This window comes from Ictidomys tridecemlineatus, chromosome 9, assembly GCF_052094955.1.
Source record: "Ictidomys tridecemlineatus isolate mIctTri1 chromosome 9, mIctTri1.hap1, whole genome shotgun sequence".
Lineage (NCBI taxonomy): Eukaryota > Metazoa > Chordata > Mammalia > Rodentia > Sciuridae > Ictidomys > Ictidomys tridecemlineatus.
In genome coordinates, this window is record NC_135485.1 from 97,350,128 (window position 1) to 97,376,369 (window position 26,242).

At 33.0% G+C, this 26,242-nt stretch overlaps 1 protein-coding gene across 7 annotated transcripts in view; it reads left to right on the forward strand.

Annotated features, from left to right (window-relative positions):
- Tbck (TBC1 domain containing kinase) overlaps positions 1 to 26,242 on the forward strand; it is a 215,916-nt gene that overhangs the window by 117,039 nt on the left and 72,635 nt on the right. For all 7 annotated transcript variants that reach the window (XR_013426040.1, XM_021720499.3, XM_040293008.2 and 4 more), the window contains one exon: positions 16,549 to 16,721. Coding sequence is in view for 6 of the 7 variants with exons in the window: in XM_021720499.3 (XP_021576174.1) it covers positions 16,549 to 16,721 (173 nt within the window). In the remaining variant the exon portion in view is untranslated. The remainder of the gene's footprint in view (positions 1 to 16,548; positions 16,722 to 26,242) is intronic.

A 26,242-nucleotide genomic window follows, 5' to 3' on the forward strand; every position in this document is an offset into this window, starting at 1 on the left:
AAATATTTCCATTAAACACTAGTGAAGGAATCTGTTTTAATTTTTTATAGACAAGTTAGTGGTAACCCTGCTTGCCCACTAAAAATATTATTTCTGAAATAATAAAACTATATACATTTGTTATAACTGAATAATTGAGAAAGTATCTCTCTTTCTTAACCTTTGAAAATAGGACACCTTCTTTGTATGTGAATTACCTGATCCACAATGCCATTATTCTGGTCATTGTATATGATTCCTGTTAGGGGGGAGAGAGGCTTCTAAGAAAAAATATGACCTCTTTCAAAAAGCATAAAGGTTTTCATTGCAAAGTTGGTCTTTAAGTACATCTGTGTTTTGTTTTAATCACAGTGCATTTATTTGAGATAGCATTCTCAGGTAGGTTTTAAAAGTTGTCTTTTTTATTCTCCTACCCTCAACAATTCTTGAAGGAATTTGGAAGTGACCAGAGGAAATCTAAAAAACTGAATCTGGAGTAACCTTTTGCACACTAACATCTCAAAGTTTTAGATGATGTAAATGTAGAACATATGTGAAACAGATATGCTATTTTTCTAGTCTACAAAGAAAGGACCAATAGGCTAACTGTATATTTCACTTCCAATTATTGAGACAGACTTTTTAGATAAAGTAAGACTAAGATTAAGCATTAATTTGAACTCAGTAAATATGTTATGCTTTACTGAACTCCTACTTATCTGAGTTTAAATAATCAGTAAACAGAACAAATTTAACTCTGTTCTTTACTAAAGGAGATTGACAATTCACTGTACAAAATGTGTATTGACACTAATATAACAAAAATAAAAACACCATCCAGTTGGGAACCTTGTGAACATGATAGGCATCTTTTTTAGTTCTTAATAGTCTAGTTGTTAAGAGCATGAAATATGCAGTGATATCACCTAGGCTCAGATCCTGCCTCTACTACTTTCACCAGTGCAACCTTAGAGAAATGACTTAATCCTTTCATCTTTGATTATATGAGAATGATAATAGTAAGTATTCTATGCATAGATTGTTGTATTAAGTCATTATATCTAAAAAACTATATAAGTGACTATTATCATTAAGTCACTGTTGTTATAATTTTTCTCACTTTTTTCATTTTATATAACATACTTTCCTATTGGTAGTATAAATGAAGCAATTTCCCCAATTATCTTTTGTATAAATTAATGATCACACAGATTTGTTAGCAAAATCTAATGAAGAATTACCTGAAAAATCAAATAAGTCTTTAAGGTTAAGTACACATTATTAGTAAGAAGACTATCTCTTTTCCTTGCTTATAAACATCACACTGTAGTCAATAGAGAACCCAGGCTTGGGAGTCTAGACTGACATGGGTTTGAGTGTTGATTCCACCATTCACTACCTGTGTAAATTGGGAAACTGAGTGGGGTACTGCTGCTGAGAGAACATGGTCTATAGGGTGAGATAGATATGAGTTCATATCCCAGATATGATACATATTAGCCAGGAAAACTCTAAAAAGTTATTGATTCTCATTGGCAAAAGAGTCCTATACATTGCAAAATTTTCAGTAAATACAGTAAAATACACAAGTATTTTTAAGTATATGTTGCATTTAACATTTTAAATTTGTTAGGAATATATAACATGAAATTATACTTAAGTTCCATGTCCATTCGTCCTCCTTTTCTTCATTGAATACTACCTCTTTAATTTTTGTAGGGGGAACTCAGCAGAAAATCACAGTTCTTTTGATCAAAAATTGTTGCGTTGTAGAAGGTGATATATTGTGATTTTACATTCCAAGAAAGTACAAACGATGCTAGAAATTTTTCCTGAATGCTCTTGACATGTATTGGTATGTGTGCCATGCTTGTACTAGAACAGATTACTTTGAGATTGGTACATTTAACATTGCTTGAACAGGGGTGCTTTACCACTGAACTGTATCCTTAGCCCTTTTAATTGTTTTATTTAAGACAGGGTTTTGATTGCTTAGGACATCACTAATTTGTTGAGGCTGGCCTCAAATTTGTGATCCTCATGCCTCAGCTTACTGAGTTGCTGGGATTACAGGCATGTGCCACCATGCTCAGCTGTGGCAGGATATTTTGGGAGAAATACTTGGCTTTTCATACCACCATCTAATAATGGATTTTGGCTGCTGCTTTTAAGAGAGTAGTTTCCAAGGTTACCACTTTTTAAACTCAGTTACAATATGGGGTTTCCCAGTCTTTGTTCTCTCTCTCTGATATTCTGCTATAGTACCCTCTTTGGCTTTTAAATCTTTCTTTGGAGATATATCCATGCAGTTTTGAAGATAAGAATAATATCTAAGTAAAACCAAAAGGATAATAATTTTAGAGTGGATTTCTGACAACTGAGATGTTTAAATGCTTTTTGTTTTATTGTTTTGTTTTATATTCCTTTGTACAGTTGAGTATCAATTGAACATATCAATAACAATGCATCCCTGATTATATTCCTTATTTTTAAATACATTTCAATAGTGGAATGCATTACACTCATTATTACTCATATACAGCACAGTTTTTCGTAACTCTGTATATAAAGTATGTTCACACCAAATTACGCCATTATACGTGTACTCCTTTTTTTTTGCATTACAATTCTTAATACATATATATTCCACAATTTTTCATATCTCTGTATATAAGGAATGTTGACACCAAATTCAAATCTTCATACATGTATTTTGTATATGATGACCATCACATTCCGCCATCCTTGCTAATCCCCAGAGGTTATGCAAAAAAACTGATTATTTTCAAAGACAGAAATATTTAAAGGCAGGAATATTTTTCTTAGAGAACTCTGTAGAAAAAATAATGTTAAATCTGTATGGAAGAAACCTTAACTTATTCTGAGATTAAAATAATGGCTTTAACATTGGGAGAAATATGCATATATAAACTGTTTAGAAGGTAATAGTATACTGAAAGATTTCAGCATATGAAAAGTTTCAAATACTTTTTTATAGGAAGAAATCAGCATTTGACTGAAAAATCTTAGTTGTATAGTGATTTTTCAATTAGAGAAGCTTAATTTAATAGAAAAGTTTTGAATGAAATTTAAGCATTTTAGTATCACCTACATATTTTGTAATATGATTTAATTTTCAACAAAAACATGAAAAATATTAGTACCATCTCACTATTTTCACTAGTTCAGAAAGTATTATATGTGTTGTGGAATTATAGGTGGATAGGTGAAGGTGTTTATATTGATTAAAGTCAATTGTATAATCTAGTCTTACTAAAAATTCCATTGACTTTAAAGCAGTTCTGGTGATTCTTGTGCTAGGGAAGGGGAGAAGGATGATACCTATTCTTGGTTATAAGTTCTCATGGATCTCTAGCAGGTGATTGGTGAAATCAAGACTTAATCTATTTTCCTTCCTTGCATTTAACCAGATAGCAATATTAAGGAGTTCTCTAGCTTCCTCACATGTCTAAAATCTTTAAAATCCAAGATTTGCTTTGTACACCATTTTGTTATAGTATAAGTCATATTATAAGACATTTGAATGTCAGACAAAATCAGTATGCCTCATTAAATATAAATTTCAGATAATACTACTAAAATAAATATATCCCAAATGAACATTGTTTATCTGAGACCCAATTTTACTCCATCTCCTACATTTATATTTGCTACATTGGACAACCCTAATTAGGTAAGTATTAAAAAACAACTTCTAAGAAAGAAAAGATTAAAAAAATACATTGAAATTCAGGCATAGCATATGTTGGGGATGGGGTGGAAATTTAGTTTGAAAATGGCAAATAATGCTCAGTTAGTATTAAAACACTTTTTAACTTTTCCATATTGACATAAAAATTGGTAGTATATTTTCCTTTATCCACATGAATGTAATAAGATCCTAAACACCACAACTTATCCTAACTTATCAGATTGTAAACATTTAATACTTTAATGTTTTGTGAGATATTCTGAGTACATGCAAATGGTTGATGGCATCTGTAACTTTCAGAATGGGAATGCATGATTGGCAAGAACTATAAACTAATTCAAAGACATACATACCAACACTGGATTTTTCTTAAATATATTATGCAGGATAATGGATAATGGATAGATGTCATGTTAGATATGAAATATCCTTTCAGTAATCAAAAATCTATATATTATATATATTACACACACACACACACCATAAGAAATATTTGGTTCAGGACTTAGCAACATAAAAAGGAGGAGGAGAACATAGATACAGTAGGTATTTATTTATTCACTAAGTTCTCTGTATTATTCATTAATTGCTGTTCTTTCATTGTTACTGCCTGTGGGAATAAATTTCAAAATGCAATGTTTATTTACAATAACTATCAAAAACCATTAACATTAAACAATGACAACACTCTGATTTTACAGTGAATGGCATTTTTTTTAAGTTTATCTGGCTTACTTCCAATCTATAGAGGTGATATATCCCCCACATGTATACTTACATTAGTATACACACATATAACTTTATTCACCCTAATATACATGACAAGCTCCTTGAGTCATAAGGACAGAGCCATACTGAGCTGTCCCCGCATTGCTGGTTACATAGATTTGTTCTTCTGTAGAAAGAAGTCAGTTGAAGTCCCAAGAAATTGAGCTCTTAGTAAGAACAGAGACCTGGAGCCGACAGTTACAACATGAAACATGGAGACCTCCTCAACTTCCCAAGGACCAGTCTTTTTATTTTTCCCCATTTATTTTTTAGTTGTAGTTTGACACAATACATTTATTTTATTTATTTACGTGTGATAAAATATAAGGATCAAACCCGGGGCTTCACACATGCTAGGCGAGCATTCTACCACTGAGCCACAACCCCAGCCCACTCAAGGACCAGTCTTAAGACCCTCTCTTCCCAGGGGTTGAGTTCTAAGAAAACATGAAAGGGACTGATGGGAGTTCTCCCACCTCCATGTAACGAAGGAACCCTCTTTCCTACATTTTCCAGAGTCTGGCAGCATATCTATTTGCCCTCCTCCTCCATTAAGAAGGCTTCATATAACTTCATAAGCTCTGGAACCCAGTGAAATAAACCTTGTTGGTTCTGTCTTCCTCTATGAGAGGAATAAATTTCATAGGGAAAAATTTCGACATTATGTAGTATAATATTAAAAGAATGTATATTATTTATTTCCCAAGTTTCAAAAGTATTTAAAAAGATTTTTAACTGTAAAATTGAGAACTGTTTGTTCATTTAGGGATAGATATAAATGAAACAGGATTACAATACTATTTGTGTATAATCTCACAATTGTAAACAGTGGCCCAATTTTTTTTTAAATCTATAAACTTGAGTCAAATATAACTGACTATATCCAGTGGGCTACTGATTTGTGACTTCTTTGTTTGAAAAGAGAAATGACAGACAGACTTTACTAGACAGAGTGAAGAAAGCGCTGAAAAGCCCCAAACAACAAACTGATGGAAGTCCTTTTGAGAAGGTGACTAGAAAAGAGGATGGAGAGCACAGACAAAAAAAGGAGCATACAGCATCCTGCTCAAAATATTTAAATATATTTATATATATATTTATAGAGAGATTTGGTTTCAATTCAATGTCCCTGAAATAATGAAATGTATTGTTGAAAATAGCATCACTTATCAAAATAGGAATGAATGGCTATATTGATATTTGTGGAGCATTCTTGTCTGTGTACATTGCTTTAAAGGAGCTCTATCTTGGGTTAAACAAAGCATTTTTTAACATAAGTGATACTAGTAGTAATCCATAATTTTTTTCCTGGCTCATAGCCTGCTGTAAGGTAAAGAATTGTTCTGGTGAAAGTTACCCTTGCAGCACACAGTTGTTTAGTGGAAGTTTTAAATTGTCTATAAGAATGAGGCCATTTTACCTTAAGCTGAGAGTACATTAATTATTCACACTTAATGCTTGTAAGTATGTGATGTCCATGGATGTACATCTTGGATTTGCAAAAGCACAGTCATAACAGAAATTAAATGTGGAGATTTTATCTATGGCCCTCTCCCCATCCACCTGTAAAAGCTGGATATTAACATTAGATGATTTATTATTTAGACGATATATTAAATTCTCTTGAATTGAAAGGTGGCTAAAGTTAAATGAGAAAGTAGTTGATTTGGTTTTATTTACATGGATTGCATGGTTGTATAGTCACTAAAATAAAACTCCATGAAAAAGTTATTTTCAAAATCTCAGGTTATATCAATCTTCTTGGGGAGCCACAACTGCATTATTTCTGTAAAAAGGGAGAAATTTGAAAACAGATGTTACAATATATGACTTCTAAGCAGAAATAAATGATTATGGAAAACACAAAGTCAATGGCATGACTGGTGAAGTCTCTCATATTGTGACATGATTCTGGAAAGCTGGAAAAATTCTCATAACACTGATCTCGGAGGTGCTCTTAAAACAGAACTAATTTTGCAACACATAAACAGTTTACAAAGTCACAATGTTTCTTAGATGTTGGGAACTATAATGAAAAACAAAGTCAGGATTGATATGAATTTTCCACTTACCTTGAAAATTAAGATTTCATTAGAGTACTGCTACATTTTAGATCACATCCCAAGTTTTAAAAAATCTAATAAGGAAGTTTGTCACTACGGTCTATTTATTTTAAGATTGAAAGGGAGTTTCTACTCTTAATTTTTGTGACCAATCCAAAAATTATCTTATAGTTTATATCAGAGTGATTCAGCATATCTGTCACAAGATATCAATGATGGAATTTGTTTGTTTTACTGTTGACAGTTTATATGGGCTTTGAGTTTTCAAATTGCTTAAACAGAATACTGTTTACTTTTGAAGTATATTGAGTAACCACAGAAACATTTAAAGATTAGAAACTATCTTTAAAAATTTCTCACACACACTGATGTTGTTGCCAGTGAGAATTTAAGAACCAAAATGTGTTTTAAAAATGGCATTTATCATGTATTGTTCAATATGTGATTTGTATTTTAATAAGGTGATAATACTTATGGGTCCCCTTTTATCTTTCTCTCCTATCTAGCCCTCTATTTCTTTACATTTAGCACAAAAATGAAAGTAATTTGATATGTGGCCTGTTTTAAATGGTGATCTTCAACAGAATAGAAAATAACTTCTGAATCACATGTCCCTTCTATGAGTGCAGTGTCAAGTCAATTTAAATAAAATAAAATAGAACAAATGAACAGACCAGATTGTAAAGAAGAATATACCGCTGTTATTAGGCTCTTTTCAAAATTATGTAGCATAGAGGAAATGTCTAGAATTTTCTTATTTTTATTACAAGCTGCTGCATTTCCTTTGAAAAATTAAAACCATTTCAATTATTTTGTATAAATTATAAGTAATAGAAAAACTGGTTAATGAACTTGAACACAAGGCTGTAGTTGCCACAGATATCAAGACTCCTGTTTTGTTTGTGATTACCACTAAGTGTAAAAAAAAGAGAAAATGATGACTGAGCTGATCTGGTGCTAAATATTCCAAGCTTCTGCATTATTCTTTTTCCTGAGGTGTACTCTGTTTCAACACCAGCTGCTTTGCACTATAGTATAGTACACCCCACTGCTAACTTTTAAAAACAATTATGTTAAAAAGTGAAAACAATTTAAGTATACACATATCAGTAGTGTTGATTGAATTTTCTATTTATGCTCATTGCATTGTAGGCATTAAGCAGCAGGTATGATAAATGCATAGCAAAATGCTGCAGTAATTGCATGAGCTTGTACCAGATTTGGAAGGCTGGGTGAATTAAATCAGGAGCCCAGTAGCACACTGTACCATCATTTCCCCTTAGATATTGCCAAAATTATGTTTAAAAATTCATTCTTTCTTTCATTCAAACAAATATTTAGTGACTTTCTATAATGAGTGTGTATATGCATATATGTGTTAAAGAGTATCTGTATATATGTGTATAATTAGACTTGTTCAATAATGTTTAGCAACGAGAAAACTAACCACCTTTGCTTTAGTGTTTTGTGCGGTAAAAAAAAAAAATCTAAAGTGAATGAATTGTGTGTCAGAAAATTTCATTCACTTTCTGTGAGACATTAGATCAGTAACTTTATTCATTCCATACATTTTTAACAAACTTTATTATATGACAGGAAAGTACTATTGCAGTGGGACCATAAAAATAAAAAAGATATTATATTCCTGAATAGGATGGGAAGAAAACACTGAAAGCTTAGAAAATGACACAAAGATGACACAGAGGTATGAAACTTCCTAGCCATCTTAATGTAAGTAGGATGCTGGTAAAATGACTAAAGAGTAGGATGCAAGGGAAGGATATCAGGACTGAATGAGATAGTGGTGATAAAAACTGGTGAGAATATATGGAGTACTGTTTACAGGGAACATTGCATGACATGTGGAAGAATTTGGGCTTTATTCTCCCTGCAATTGAAATGCTTTAAGCCAAAAAAAAAAAGTAGAATATTTTAGAAAAATGATTCTGACAGTAGTATGGAAGATGATTTGGACACTTCTAAAATGCTGTGTTCCAAGCAACGGAAAGAGAGCTGCAGGTAGATAAGTTCAAGAATATGGTAAAACAGTTTCTGTTGAATTTAACTCTGGATCAAAATAAATTCCATGAAAAAAAAGTCCTGGGAGATTTGTAATGTTTTAGATGGATTTCACACATTCTCTCTTTCTAGTAACATTTTATCCTTACTTAGTTTTTTAGGCTGCAAATGATACTACTTATGAACAATCCTTAAGTGTGGATCAGTGAATTACTCAAAGGCAAGAAACCAGAGAACACTCACTCGAATATAGGCATAAGGAATGGTTCATTTCTTCACCCACACAGATCTTTGTTGCCCCTGCCAGGCAAGGGTCTGCTCCTCTACCATCTCAGAAGAAGCCATATTTTGGGCCTGAAGCTTATTCAATGTGGGGAGGCCACCCTTTTTTCAAAAGAGGATATAAATTATAGTACTGAATTGAGCTATTAAAGACTGTTAGAGGAGCTGGGGTGGTGGCTCAGCGGTAGAGCGCTCACCTAGCATATGTGAGGCTCTGGATTCCATCCTCAGCACTACATAAAAATAAATAAAATAAAGGTATTGTGCCCAACTACAAATAAAGAATAAATTTTTTTAAGAAAGAGAGATAGAGAATTTTTTAATATTTATTTTTTAGTTTTCAGCGGACACAACACCTTTGTCTGTATGTGGTGCTGAGGATTGAACCAGGCCACACAAATGCCAGGCAAGCACGTTAATGCTTGAGCCACATCCCCAGCCCAGAATAAATATTTTTTAAAAGGAAGATCATTTTGAATGAACAAAGAGATCACAACAAATTACAAAATGTAAAAATACTATAACTTTGTTAATTAAAATCTAACACATCTCTCAAGATATTTTTCTTAATGTTTTGGCTTCATACTTTCCTTGCAATGTGACAATAATGTCCATTAGTTCTTATAGAGAAAATAGTAATCAGTCTTTCCACTGGCAGGGTTGATTGAATTTTTACTTTTGATAGTAGCAATGCATAAAGAATGATTTTTTACACAGTTGTATTTATTGTAGTGCTTCAGGTTTGTTTCCTATAAACACACAAATGTATTTTGTTAAATTTCTATCAAAAAAAGGAGAAAGTGTTATTAGCGTATTTTAACTATATATGTGGCATTATTAAATATATTTCTGAAAGGAAAATACTTCTCCTTTGACAAAGGTACTCAAAAAAGTCAAATTCTTGATTTACTGTTCTGTATGTTTAATATGTGGAAGAATTTTTCATAGTCTGATTTTGGGCTGTGTACATTTCAACCATGTTTGTCCTATGCTACCCATTAGTTTCCAGTGTTGGAACACATTCATTTTGCATTATATCCCCTGTACCTGCATAGAGGGTAGTGAAATTACTCCCAGAAACCATTTCTAGAGTTGGCAATAACTTAACTATAATGTTAAAGATAAATAAAGGCAGATACTAGATAAAGTAGTGAGAATATGAGAAATAGTCCAGTGAGATGTGAACTCACTTTTGGATTATATAGAAGTTATTGGGTGTTTAAAGGCAGAATGAACTGAGTAAGCAGTAGCTTAATGGAGTTAGGTAAAAACGAAATTACAAAACAGGGAGCATGTAGGTTGATTCATGTGAAACCCATAGGGTTTGCTAATTCATGCTTATTAGGCTCCTACCTTCCCACTGGATACAGGAAGACAAGGCCTCTTTCTTCAGGCGCCAATTGGAACTAACAGTAAATTCTTTTGGCATCCTTGTGTTTTCACAGGCAAGCACTTTAAAAAAGGCTAGTGTTGTCCTAGGGATGTGGTCTTAAGCTATTGTAAACTGTTAATTTTTTGTCAAGGCTGTATAGGCCAAATTTAAAATTAAGTTGATAAGGAGCTAGGCTTCAGTTTGGTGACAAAGAAAATCATTGTCAGTACTCATAAGTTATTTCAAATGTAGATATCTGCCATTACACCAAACTGAATGTATCTGTATCTTACTCTGAGTTGTATCTTACATTGTCCACAGCAACTGTGACATTTCTCAACACAAAAGGAAATACAAAAATGGAAGGAAAGTTGGTATAGAAAAAGACAGTTTTACTTACTTCAGTAAAACATTATCAAGTATGAATAGATTGTCCTTCACATGATGGAATTAGAGAGTCTTCAAACTGAGAGTCAAGAAGCATAAGAGAGGAGTTAAGTGACTGTATATAGGTATAACCCCAACTACTGCCCCACTCCCTAACAACATAGTCAATTCCCAGAAGGATGTCAATAGGTAATTGAGAAAGAATTTCCTAGAGAAACTGTATTTCCCCTGAAAGAGAAATAGCTTACTTAAGGGTCCTCTAACAAAATAACTACTCCCCAGTTTCCCCTTTAATGAACACTCAGTTACCAAACCCAGCTCATATGTACAAAACATCCAATCTGAAAAAAGGAATATCCTCAAAAAGGTAACTATAAAAAGATATTACAAGTATGAAAGATCAGGAAGTTTTTTAAGAAACAGAACATTTTTTCATTTTATTTCAAAATACTCAATTCTAGATACTATGTATGCATAGTCAAACCATCATTCAAAGGCAGGATAAAGATATAAAAGACATGCAAAGTTTACAAATAAGTTTCCTCCTATGCATCCTTTCTTGTATACTACTAGAAAATATGATCCATCAAAATGATGAAATAAATCAAGAAAGAAAATAATGTTTTTTTAATTTTTAATCCTCCTCACAGAAATACGGATCATATATAGAGGAGAGCTGAAGAGAACTGGATAATAGTAAAAAGAAGTGCCACTAAAACAACTAATCAATAGATCTAGGAAGCAACTCAGCAGCCGTTAAAGTATAAAAAGAAGGTTTCAATTGAAATGTATTTTTTTTATCTACCTTTGCCCAAAGGTAAACGTGAGATGTTTTTATCATGCTGAACATAATTCAGTGTTTCTAAGAGACACAGTAATTATGAAGAAGGATCAAGAAACCAATTTATATAAGTTATTTCACTTAGAATCTCAAAGTATCTTTGGTTCAAACCTGAGGAACTGTAATTAGGGTACATGCTTTATTCACAATGCGCTATACAAATAATTATGATGTAGGAGAGAAAATAGTAGTAAAAGAAGAGAGATAAGAATAATTGCACACTGCAATATACAGTTCACAAAATATTTTTGCTATATTTAGATTATGACAAAGTACTTTGGAAGGATTTGGGAATGGAGAGGTAACTTGGGCCAGGTGAATGGAGAATATGGTATATGCCAGTACTGACCATCAGGGTGGAATTAAAACTTCCCCAGTAAATTTTCAAGATTTACTGTAAACTGTTTATGGTGTTAGTAGAATATTTTGGAGTGAGATACAAATTGGCATTTTCCACTGGAAAATGGAAAATGATCTGGACCATTGACTTGATTTCAACATTGTGCTGGGTAGACAGATGGGTCAAACTGATTTGAATACTACAGATGCAAAGTCTATGAACTGAAATTCTTTTAGGATTAAGCAGAGTAAAAAGACAAATTTAGATGACTAAGAGCTTTTTCTCTTCAGCTAATAAATTTTTATAGTAACTATCTTAATTGAGAGTTTTCTAAAATAAATTGAGTATATCTGTTTCTTCTTAAGCAGAGTAGAGAAAAATAACTTTGATTTTTATATTTTTCTTCTAGTTGGTGTTTGTATCCTTTTCCTTGTGAAATATCAGGTTAATTATCTTAGAGAGCTTTTTTAAAAAATACACTTCACTGTGTTAGTCATTGCTCATATAATTTCAAATTTCAAATCTTGTTTTAACTGTTTTGTAGAATTTTTTGATAGAAATAACATGTAGAATGATGAAATCTGACCTCTTTGTGTAGCCATCAGTGGAAACAGCTGTGAGATTGGCAGAAATCACTTAATAGCAGATATAGGAATGCTTAATTGAGTAACTGATCTTTTCAGACCTGCTGGTCCTATTCCAAATCTAAATGAATTGGGAAATAACAAAATATGCCTATAACCCTTCAGTAACTTCAGACATCCCACCCATAGTAGAACACAACATAAGTCTGTTTCCTTATGTTTTCTTAGCTTTTTCATCTTCAATAAAAATGGTAGAAAGATTACAATACCCATCTTTAGGCATCATTGAAAGAATTAAACAAACTAAATGAAAAATATACAAAGCTTATTGCATAGTAGATGCTCAGTGTCATTTTTTCCTTCCCTTTGCTAAAGATTCTCTACCTTATGATGGCAAATAACTAAATGCATGACTAGTGTTCTATATCAGTCTTCTTGTTGCTCTGACAAAATAGCTGAGATAAATAAAGAGTAAAGATTTATTTTGGCTCACAGCTTTATGGTCACTAAGCCCTCTTGCCCTTGGGCATGTGGCAAGGTACTTCATGGCAGCTGAGACACAAAAAAGAGTGGAAGAAAGGAACCAGGATTCTAATATACCCTCAGAGATCATGTCCCCAGTGACCCAACTTCCTCCAACTCGGCCTCAAACAGAAGTGTGACTTACCATTGTTCTAGGCATCCCTCAATCCAATCACAGTGACAACCAAGATTAAGCCCTACACACAGCACCCTCCATGTATACTAAGTGCCTATTTCCTTTTTCCCTTACAAGGCTTTTATTTCAAAAACAGAAATAGGAAACTTGTCCCTTTGCAATTTTAAACATAGTTATTTCCATTGCCTTTCTGAGCTGACACACTTGGAATTTTGCAGAAGAAATAAGAATATACACCATTTGCTTGGTTTATTTAAAATTAATTTATTCTAATTAGGTATATATGATAGCAGAATGCATTTTGATTCATTGTATACAATTGGAACACAAAATCGCATTTCTCTGTATGAGATTTAGCGTCGCACCATATGTGCAGTCGTACATGCAGTCATACATGTACCTAGGGTAAGGATGTCCATCTCATTGCATCTCATTCCACCATATTTTCTGCCCCCATGCCCCCTCTCCTCTCTTCCCTTTGCCCAATCACAGTTCCTCCACTTTTCCCATGCCCTGCCTCATTATGAATCAGCATCCACTTATCAGAGAGAACATTTGGCCTTTGGTTTCTTGGGATTGGCTTAGCATGATATTCTGTAACTCCATCCATTCACCTGCAAATGCCATAATTTTATTCTCTTAATGTGGAGTAATATTCCATTGTGTTTATATACCACAGTTTCTTTATCCATTCATCTATTGAATGGCATCTAGGTTGATTGCACAGTTTAGCTATTGTGAATTGAGCTGCTATAAACATTGATGTGGCTGTGTTACTATAGTATGCTGATTTTAAGTCCTTTGAGTATAGACCAAGGAGTGGGATAGCTGGGTCAAATGGTGGTTCCATTCCAATTCCTAAGGAATCTCTATACTGCTTCCCAGATTGGTTATACCAATTGCAGTCCTACCAGCAGTGTATAAGTGTGCCTTTAACCCCAGTCCTTACCAATACTTATTGTTGTTTGTATTCTTGATAACAGGCATTCTGACTGTGTGAGATGAAATCTTAGCTTTTATTTGCATTTCTCTAATTACTAGAGATGTTGAACATTTTCTCATATATTTGTTGATTGATTGTATATCTTCTTCTGAGAAGTGACTGTTCAGCTCCTTATTCCATTTATTGATTGTATTGTTTGTGGGTATTTTTGTTGTTGTTGTTGTTTTGGTGTTAAATTTTTTGAGTTCTTTATATATCCTGGAAATTTGTGCTGTATTTGACATGGGTGTAGCAAAAATATGGTCCCAAAATGTAGGCTCTCTCTTGAAATCATTGATTGTTTCTTTTGCTGAGAAGAAGCTTTTTTTTTTTTAATCCATCCCATTTATTGATTCTTGATTTTATTTCTTGTGCTTTAGGAGTCTTGTTGAAGAAGTCAGGGCCTAATCCAATGTGATGAAGATTTGGGCCTATTTTTTTCTCTATTAGGCCCAGAGTCTCTGGTCTAATTCCTAAGTCCTTGATCCACTTTGAGTTGAGTTTTGTGCATGGTGAGAGATAAGGTTTAGTTTTATTTTGCTGCATATGGCCTTCCAGTTTTCCCAGCACCATTTGTTGAAGAGGCTGCCTTTTCTCCATTGTATGTTTTTGGCACCTTTGTCTTGTATGAGATAACTGTATATATGTGGGTTTGTCTCTGTGTCTTCTATGCTGTACCATTGGTCTATAAGTCTATTTTGGTGCCAATACCATGCTGTTTTTGTTATTATAGCTTGTAGGGTAGTTTCAGGTCTGATAATATGATGTCTCCTGCTTCACTCTTCTTGCTAAGGATTGCTTTGGCTATTCTGGGTCTCTTATTTTTCCAAATGAATTTCATTACTGCTTTTTCTATTTCTATAAAGAAGGACATTGGGATTTTAACTGAAATCACATTGAATCTGTATAGCACTTTGGGTAATATTACCATTTTGACAATATTAATTTTGCCTATCTAAGAGCATGTAAAATCTTTTCATCTTCTAAGGTCTTCTTCAATTTCTTTCTTTAGTGTTCTGTAGTGTACCATGATCAAGTGGTGTTCATTCTAGGGTTTCAAGGTTGGTTCAACATATGGAAATCAATAAATGTAATTCATCACACCAATACACTTAAAAGATAAGAATTATATGGGTTTCAAGGTTGGTTCAACATATGGAAATCAATAAATGTAATTCATCACACCAATACACTTAAAAGATAAGAATTATATGATTATATCAATTGATGCAGAGAAAGTATTTGACAAAATACAGCATCCTTTTATGTTCAAAACACTAGAGAAACTAGGGATAGTAGGAATATACCTCAACATTGTAAAAGCTATCTATCCTAAACCCAAGGCCAACATCATTCTAAATGGAGAAGAATTGGAAGCATTCCCTCTAAAAACTGGATCAAGACAGGGATGCCCTCTTTCACCACTTCTATTGAACTTAATCCTTGAAATTCTAGCCAGAGCAATTAGACAGACAAAAGAAATTAAAGGGATATGGATAGGAAAAGAACTCAAACTTATCATTATTTGCTGAAGTAGCAGGACATAAAACCAATACCCATAAATCAAATGTATTTCTATGTATCAGTTATGAATCTTCTGAAAGAGAAATTAGGAAAACTACCCCATTCACATTAACCTCAAAAAATAAAATACTTGGGAAACATTTGCTTGTTTTAGGAATACATAGAGTGAAAAACTAACCCATGCTAAATTCCTTCATCTCAGTCAACTTCTTTGCACTTCTATCTTTCTGTGAAGTATCCACTTTTCCTACACATATTTCTATACAAAGACAGGAATGATTAATTCCTCAGGAATGCAACTGTGCTATGGTTCCAATAAAAACACGATAATTTGAAGTTGTAATATACATATTATCTCTGCATGTTTCTATGTACATATTGTCTCTATCTCAAAGGGACCTAAATTTCAAATTTGAGATCAGAAAATCTTTTGAGAAAATGTTTCTTTTTTGAAATAATTTAAATCATATACATTTCAACCTTTCTGCACTAAATTCAGGAAAGTGTAAAAAAGAAAAATATCTGACTTGAAATTTTGATAAATTTTGCCTTGATTATTTTATATCTTATTTAATATATGGCAATGAAGCTTTCAGTACACTTCAGTAGAAATTGTGGTGAATCAACATCTGAGTCTTTTGTCTACCTTATCCCAAATACCAAGCCCCTCCTTCTCTATTTTACTTTCAAAGGTAAAATCACTGTCAGAGTAAATGGATCATAAGAAGACATGTTTTATGTTACTTAAATAATATACCAAAATATACAAACATACATGTATATATGTAGGTAAATCAATGAAACACTCTCATAAAACATGCCTATATACATACATTTACATATACATACAGTACCACCAAATATGTCTACCATTCCAGGAATTGATATGTTGGTTAATATCTATATTTTTTACTAGCATCTTTTCTAATTAGTTATCTGCTTCGCTATATTCACATATATACATTTAGGAAACATGTAGTTTTTTAATATTCACAAACCTATCCAAATTCTAATTTGCTCTTTAATTTTCTGTCTAGAAATTGACATTGAACGCTGTGTACGAGAATCAATCAACCTATTTTGTTGGACGCCTAAAAGTGCTACTTATAGACAGCATGCTCAACCTCCAAAACCAACTTCTGACAGCAGTGGAGTCAGAAGTTCACCATATTTTTCAGCTGAATGTGTAGAGCCTCCAAAAACAGATCTGGTATGTATTTGCAGATTGAAATTACAAATTCTAAAAGAAGATGTATGCAAAAGTAATATATCCTGGTATTATTATTGCTCTTAATATTGTTATTTATATCCTTTTTAATGGAGTTATTTTCTAATATATGATTGCATTCACACAGATATTTCAAAAAAATCTCTATTTAAACATTACAGTTAAAAAACTTATTTTACACATTATTTCATATTTTATTTTCTATGCAATCACAGTATCTGTGTGTGCATCAAGTTTATGTGTAATAAGAGATACCAGAAGCAAAGGAAGAATTGTTAATAGGAATTTATTTGTTGGTTGATAAAAGAGATAACATTTTGAAAAACTGTTTTTCAGGTTTTTCTATATTGTCCTTCTTATAAAACACAATTTATAAATATGATGAATGTAGCTTTCAGTTATAATTATTCATATGTTCCAAATGTTCTATTACCACAATATATTAATGATTTCCATAAAATCGAATTTCAATTACATATATTGTTTTATGATCCTTTAATATACTTAATAGAGTAGACTTTAACTTGTAAAATTTTATATTCTAATAATAAACATTTTCCAGTTTTTTTCAATTTATTTTTATTTTTATTGGTATACTATAATTATACATAATAGTGGGATTTATTATGGCATGTTTGTACATGTATGTACCATAATTTTATCAATCTCATTTCCCAGTACCTTCCCTTTCCCTCCCCTCCTTTCTTCACCTGATCTTCTTGCTCTAGTCTACTGAATCTCCTTTCTATTATTACTTTTATTTTAATTAGTATATAATAATTACATAGTCTGTGTCTATATAAATATACACACATACATTTATATGTACATGTATATAAATTTGCAGGAATCACTAGTGTGTTTGTATCTTGGTAGCACAATTTGGTAGATTTCATTCCTCAGCACTTCCCTATAACCTCCTGTCCTCCCTTTCTCTGGATCCCCTTCTTCTGTTTCTGGTCTTCTCTTTTCTTGAGATTGTCCCCTTTTTTTTAATGCCTTCTCCTACCTCTACCCCTGTAACATCCCTATATGAGTGAAAATATTTGACTCTTGACTTTCTGAGTCTGGCTTAAACATGATGTTTTCCAGTTTCATCTATTTATCCACAAATGACATAATTACATACTTTATAGCTGATTGACTCTCCATTGTATATGTAAACCACATTTTCTTTATTCATTCATCTCTTGACAGGCACCTAGGCTAGTTCCATAATTTGGCTACTGTGAATGCTGCTGTTATAAACTTGGTATGCATGTATCTCTACAGTATGTTGATTTTGATTCTTGGGGACAATAGCTGAGCAATAAGGTGGTTCCATTCCTAGTCTGTTGAGGAATCTCCATACTGCTTTCAAAGTAGTTGTGCTGATTTATAGTCCCACTAACAATATATACCTTTTACTCTACTTCCTTACCAGCAATTGTCATTATTTATGTTCTTGATGATTGTCGTCCTAACTGGAGCAAGAATATCTGTTTTTATGCCAATACATGCTATTTTATTACTACAACTTTGTAGTAAAACTTGAGATAAGTGTTTTGATGCCTCTAATCTCACTCTTACTACTCAGGATTGTTTGGGCTATTCTGTCTTTTTTTCTCCCATATGAATTCTTGAACAATTTTTCTAGTTCTGTTTATGAAAAATGTCATTGAAATTTTCATGGGGATTGCATTGAAACTATAGATTGCTTTTATAATATGGCCATTTTGACAATATTATATCTGTCTATCCAAGAATATGGAAATCCTTCCATCTTCCAAGGTCATCTTCAATTTCCTTCTTCAGTGTTCTATAATTGTCATTATAGAGGCCTTTTAGAATTATTTTAGGGTGGAGGTGGCTATTGTGAATGGAATTGTTTTCCTGATTTCTTTCTCAGCAGATGCATCATTGGAATATAAGAAAGCTATTGATTTTCATATATTGATCTTTTGTCATTATACTTTGCTAAATTTGTTTGTCACTTATTAGAAGTGTTTTGGGGGGAGGGGTCTTCTTAGTATCGTGTCATCAGCAAACAGATATTTTCAGTTCTTCTCCTATTTGTAATCCTTAAATTTCTTCTCTTGCCTGATTACTCTGACTAGAGTTTTAAGAATTATATTGAGTAGGAGTGGTAAGAGTGGACACTCTGGTCTTCTCCAGACTTTAGAGGAAAGCTTTAAGTTTTTCTCCATTCACTGTGATTTGGGCATGGGGTTTATTATATATAACCTTTATGATGTTAAGGTATCATTTCTTCCATCTCTAGTTTATTCAGTATTTTTTAAAATATTTATTTATGTATCTTTAGTTTTAGGTGGATACATTTGTTTGTTTTTATGTAGTGCCAAGGTTCTAACCCAGTGCCTCGTGCATGCTAGGTGTGCACTCTACCACTGAGCCACCACTCCAGCTATTCAGTATTTTTAACATAAATGGAAGCCAGATTTTGTTAAAGGATTTTCTGCATGTATTGAGATGATCATGTGATCTTTGCCCTTAATTCTATTTATGTTATGTATTCTATTTATCAATTTGTATATGTTCAACCAACCTTGTATTCCTGGGATGAATCCAGCTTGGTCATGATGTATAATCTTTGTATTTATGTATTTTTGAATATGTATAGCTACTATTTTATTAAGGATTTTTTGCATCTATGTTCATCAGAGATCTTGGTCTATAGTTTACTTTCCTTGATGTATATTTATCTGGTTTTGCTATCAGGGTGATACTGGCTTTGTAGAACAAATTTGGGAGTGTTCTTGAATTTCTATTCATGAAAAAATTTGAAGAGGCTATCTGGTTGTAGGCTTTTCATTGTTAGAAAGTTTATTATGATTGCTTCAGTCTCATTACATGATATTGGTTGTTTAGGTTTTCTGTATTCTCTTGGTTCACTTTGGGTGGGTAATTTGTTTCTAGAAATTTGTGAATATCTTAGATTTCCCAATTTATTGGAATATATATTTTCAAAATAATCCCTAGTGATTTTCAGAAATACCTGTATTGATATCTCCTTTTTCATCTCTATTTTTGTTGATTTGGGTCTTCTTTCTCTTTTTGTTACTCTGGCTAAGGGTTTATCAATCTTTGTTGATTTCAAAAAGCCAACTCTGTTTCATTGATCCTTCTTTTTTTAATTCTCTAATTTCTGATTTTAGTATCCCTGTATCATACTGGTTTTGGAATTAGTATATCCCTGCTTTCATGGGCCTTAAGGTATATCATTAGATTCTTTATGTGGGATCTCTCTCTCCCCGCCCCCACCCTTTTAGTGTACTTAGGCACTTATTACTATAAATTTCCTTCTTAGAAATGCCTTCATAGTGTCCCAGATATTCAGATATTTTTGGTACATTGTACCACTATTCTTTTTTTAAATTAATTTATTTATTTGTTCTAATTTGTTACACATGACAGCAAAATGCATTTTCAGTTTATAGACACAAATGGAGCACAGTTTTTCATTACTCTGGTTGTACACAAAGTAGAGTCACACCATTCGTGTCTTCCATACATGTACCTAGGGTAATGATTTCCTTCTCATTCTATCATCTTTCCTCTCCCCATGCCCCCTCCCTTCCCTTCCTTCCCTTTTGCCATGTTAAAAGTTCCTCCATTCCTCCCAAGCTCTCCCCACCCCCATTATGGATCAGCCTTTACTTATCAGAGAAAACATTCAGCCTTTGGTTTTATGGAATTGGCTTACTTCACATAGCATGATGTTTTCCATTTCCATCCATTTACCTGCAAATGCGATAATTTTATTCTCTTTTTTTAATATTGAGTAATATTCTATTGTATATGTATATACTACAGTTTCTTATACATATATTTTCAAAATAGGTTGGTTCCATAGTTTAGCTATTGTGAATTAAGCTGCAGTAAATATTGATGTGGCTGCGTCACTGTAGTATGGTGATTTTAAATCCTTTGGGTATAAACTGAGGAGCGGGATAGCTCTGTCAAATGATCATTCCATTCTAAGTTTTTTAAGGAATCTCCTTACTGCTTTTCGTATTGGTTGCACCAATTTGTAGTCCCACCTCCAATTTATGAGTGTGCCTTTTCCCCCACATCATCACCATCACTTAATGTTGCTTGTATTCTTGATAACTGCCATTCTGACTGGAGTGAGATGAAATTTTAGAGTAGTTTTGATCTGTATTCTCTATTGCTAGAGATGTTGAACATTTTTTATGTGTTTGTTGATTGATCATATATCTTCTTCTGAGAAGTATCTGTTTGGTTCCTTAGCCTGTTTATTGATTGAATTATTTTTTTTTAGTGTTTTTTTTTTTTAGAGAGAGGAGAGAGAGAGAGAGAGAATTTTTTTTAATGTTTTTTATTGTTTTAGTTCTCGGCGGACACAACATCTTTTATTGGTATGTGGTGCTGAGGATCGAACCCGGGCCACACACCTGTCAGGCGAGCGCACTACCGCTTGAGCCACATCCCCAGCCCTTTTTTAGTGTTTTTTGAGTTCTTTATATATCCTGAAGATTATTACTCTATTCGATGTGCATGTGATAAAAATTTGCCCCCATTCTGTAGGCTTTCTATTCACCTCATTGATTATTTGTTTTGCTGAGAAGAAGTTTTGCACCTTGAAACCATCTCATTTATTGATTCTTGTTTAAAAAAAAGCGGGGGGGGCCTAATTCAACATGATAAAGATTTGAGCCTATTTTTTCCTCTATTAGGCTCAGAGTCTCTGGTCTATTTCCTAAGTCCTTGATCCACTTTGAGTTGAGTTTTGTGTATGGTGAGATATAGGGTTTAGTGTTTAGTTATCTTTTGCTACCTATGGCTTTCCAGTTTTCTTAGCACCATTTGTTGAAGAGGCTGTCTTTTCTCCATTGTATGGTTTTGGCACCTTTGTCTAGTATGAGATAACTGTATTTATATGGTTTTGTCTCTGTGTCTTCTATATTGTATCATTGGTCTACAAGTCTATTTTGGTACCAATACTATGCCATTTTTGTTTACTTTTTCTCTGTAGTATAGTTTAAGCTCTAGTATTGTGTATCACTATTCTTGATTGATTTAGGAATTTTTTTATTTCTCATTTCTCCTATGATCCACTTCTTTCAAAAGAGTATTATTATTCAATTTCCACATGTTTATATAGTCTATAATTTTTCTTGCTCTCGATTTCTAATTTTATTCCATATGACTTGATAAGATGCAAAGGATTTTATCAGTTTTTTTTGAATTTGCTAAGACTTACTTAGTGACCTAAAACATGGTGTTTGGGAAACGGTTCTATGAGCTTCTGGGAAGAAAATGAATTTGACTGTTGTTGGATGAAATATTCTATAGATGTCTATTAAATTCATTTGATTTATAGTAATATTTAGATCAGAAGTATCTTTATTGGTTTTATGTCTGTATGACCTGTCTATTGGTGAGAGGTGGGTGTTGCAAACACCCATATTGGTGTTATCTGAGACTTAACCTGAAGAACTGTGTGTTTTATATATTTACATACACCAACACTTTGGGCATATATATGTAATATAATTACAGCTTATTGTGGTATTGTTCCCTTTACTACTATGTAGTAACCTTTATTATCTCTTCTGATTAATTTTTGCTTGAAATCTTGTTGTTGTTCAACATGAGACTAGCTACTCCTGCTTATTTTTAGACTCCATTTGAATGAAATGGATATTCACTCCCTATGCCAGCAAAAGATAACTTAAACACTAAACCCTATATCTCACCATACACAAAATTTTCAATTTTGCTATTTCAGTCTATTGGATGTCTTTACCTTAAGGTGAGTTGTAAAAAGCATGTAATGGAGTCTTGTTTGTTGTTTTTGTTGTTTAATTCACTTTGCCAATCTGTGTCTTTTAATTGGAGATTTGAGACTCTTTACATTTAGAGTTATGAAAAGATGTTTATAATTTCCTATTTTTTTCGTTTGTTTCATTATTAATTTGGTTTTAATTTTCATTTATTTAACTCCTCTTCTAGTGAGCTTCATTTATTTGGGAGCTCTGGGATTTGTTTTTGAATTTTTCTCTGTGTGATATTCCTTGAGGTATTTTCTGTAGTGTTAACTTAGTGGCCATATATTCTTTTAATTTATCCTTCTCTTGGACAGCTATTATTTCTTCTTTAATTCAGAAAGATAGCTTTTGGTTGATAATTGTTTTTGTTCAGAGCTTCAGTTATCTCATTTCAAGCTTTCTTGAATTTCAGAGTATGATCTGAGAACTCACAAGTTGTCTTATTATTTTAGCTCTAAATGTTACCTGATACTGTTCATCTTGTAGTTTTTATTGTATGAGTATTCTTATTCTCTGTTAGTCATTTTGATTATCATGTGTCTTAGAGATTTTTTTTTGTTTTGTTTCATTTCGTTTTTATTTAGGGTCTGTATGCAATCTGTATGTGGATATCCATCTCATTCCTCAGACTTAGAAAATTTTCAGCTATTCTTATTATAAAAGGTTCTAAATGCCATTGTCCTATATATGTATGCCGTCTTGAATCCCAGTGACTTAAGTTTGGTCTCTCAGTGTTGTCTCAGAGTTCTTGTGTATTCTGATCATTGTCCTTTTTTTTTTTCCTAATTCTTCTTTATTTCTTACCAAGTGTTCAAGTTCATATATCCTGTCTTTGAGTCCTGAAGTTCAGTTTTCTATACAATCTAATCTGTTAATTATCCTTTCATTGGAATTTTTATTGAATTTATTGTGTCTTTTATTTATCAACCTCTTGCAGTCTTTCCTGGAAGTTTTATCCCCTTCAATATCTGTGACTTCCTATGTGGAAGATTATAAATTTGGGAGAGAGACTTGTTTACCTGTTGCTTCATGTTTTCAGAACTCTTATACTTGTACATCTGTTGAGATGGATTACACTTTCTTTTTTATGAGGTGGTCATTTTGTGTAGTTATCTCTTTTTTAAAAGTTCTGTGTTGTTGGTATATTAATTAGAGGAAAAACTGAGGTAGGAAGGTAAAAATTGTTTAAAATATTCAAAGCATATACAAAGGAAAAGCAGAGAAGTAGCCAGTGACAGTTATAAATAAAGAGGAGATAACATTAAAAAAAGAGATTAAGAGAATTTAGCTATTAGAAGGAGAAGAAAGGAGAAAGCATAAAAAGGGAAATAAAAACAAACAATACTCAAACAAAATTAAACAACCCAACCCTCCAAAGACAAAACAAAACAACAAATGGGTTAAAATATCTATATCTAAATAGTTTTAGATATATCTCCATTAGCCAGTCTGTGTGGCAGGAATGAACACACACACACACACACACACACACACACACACACTAAATAAATAAATAAACAAACAAATAAGATTAAAAGAAAAATATCTAATTAAAAAATGAAGGAATTGTCTTCCCTGTAGCAAAACTGTCAGCAGGGATGGATATTCACTCCCTATGCCAGATTGCTCTCCTTTCTGTTTCTTTTTTGACTTTGTTTCCCTTAGAGAGAGCAAGGGCTGGCAGCAATTAAATCCATCCTCTTTGTGTTGTTCACCAAGCTTTGTGCAATAGTGGCCTAGAAACAAAGCTGGTTGTAATAGCTTTCAGCGTTCCTTCTTACCAGTTTATGGTATTGTATAATCAGAAGTACTGACCATTGGAGTTTTATCCAAGCAGACTAGATTAATGCACTCTTAGGGCAGGGCTGGTGCAGAGTAAATGGGAAGTTCCAGCAGTTGGGGTTTAGCTTTAATCAGACCTTTGGAACTTTGTTAGGTGGTATATGCTCCAGAGAGGTTAGATCAACCCACCCTAGGGCAAAGCAGATGCTGATCTCTGGTGGGCATCTGAATGTCAGAAGCCTCCCAAGAACTCCACTCCTATGGCAGAATAACTAACACTTTATGTTCTTGCTCATGCTGCTGCCTGTGAATGTGCTCTTCCCCGGATTGGCCTTCAAGAACAATCATGCCTACCTATTCAACTTTTGGATCCTCATTGACTGGTCCTGTGAGCCACCAGGACCCAAAGCAAAAGCAAGTCACACTCCCCTCTATTCCCTAACCTGAATCACTCTGTACACAATCTTCTGTGTGCCCACTTCATTTGTGTCCCACCAGTGAGACTCTAGGCCATACATCAGGGACTTGCTGGGACAGCATGACAACACCTGCTATGATTTTTCATGGTCCCACAGTAGCAAGCACTCATCCAACATGGCCACTTAAAGGTGCCTCCCCTTCTCAGCTCTCTATTAGCCAGCCTAGAAATGGAGCACTTATCAAACACCAGTTCACTGCTCAGTCTCTGGTTCAGCTAAGTTCAAACTGTTTCTCTGTTTCATAGGTTCTCATGTGCCACATTTGGTCACTCTATTTCTTTTTCTCCCTGTGTTACCTTTCCACTGGCACCAAAGGCCTGGCTCCAATATGCTCTATCTTGTCCTCTCTTCAGAGCACCTGAATTTCTGTTTCTCTACAATTATCTTACTATCCAATATGGAATTTCAGTGAATTGTCCTTGTCACCTACCTCACTAACAAGCAGGACTTCTGCTGCTTAAATCCCAAGCTACAGAGCCTCTAATCCTCCATCTTTCCTTCCTTCCAATTTTATTTAATGTATGTTAATCAATAGATTTTATGGGTAATTTTTTTCTAATTAGGTGTTTTGCAATAATTCACACTTTTTACCTCTTTATATTCTGATTTTTCATGTTTTTTAATGTGTGAATACATCCATGTTTTCACATTTTTTATCACAAATTATATTTGTTAAATACACTTATTAATATGGCTCAGTTCTTCATTTAATACAAAGAAATTTTAGCTGTTACGATCTCTTCTTCCAGAAATCTGGATGATAAAGAGGAAAACACTTCCATGAATACATAGAAGTAAGATTACAATAAATTTCAAAAAAAAAAACTTACTGAGAAATAAGAGTAAGAACCTAGTAAATAAACATTTGCATTATAGTTTTCCAAAAGCAGAATAGGCCTCTCCAGGAGAAATAAGTTTTGAAACACTAGTAAGATTCCATCAGAAGATATTATTACCATGTAGTTGATTTTGGTGTGAAAATTCACTTGTCAGCTAAGGGTTATTCTAGATGACCTATATGATAGCTTGAAACTTGGAAATGCAGCAGTTTTAAATAAGAGCTTACAGTTTTCAAATTGAAAATTGTACCCCTTTATTACAGAATAACCTAAGTTAGAAAGCCATTGGCATTATTTTTTAAGGAATTATGATGGCATATGATGAGGGGGGAGAAGAATAAGCATAAAAATTTAAATGAAATTGGGAGTTTGAGATTTTGAGTAAAAGTACAAGAGAATTAATAACTACTGAATAATTTGGTGTCTACCAGAAAATACACTTGATTAATGTAGATAGTCACTTAATCCTCACACAAACCACTAGAGAAAGTACGATAATTCCTATTTTCTAATAGCATGAAATTAAGCCCAGAAAAGGATTAATAGTTTACATAGCTAGTTAATAGTAATACCAGAATTGAACCTCAAGTCTTTATAACATCACAGGTCCT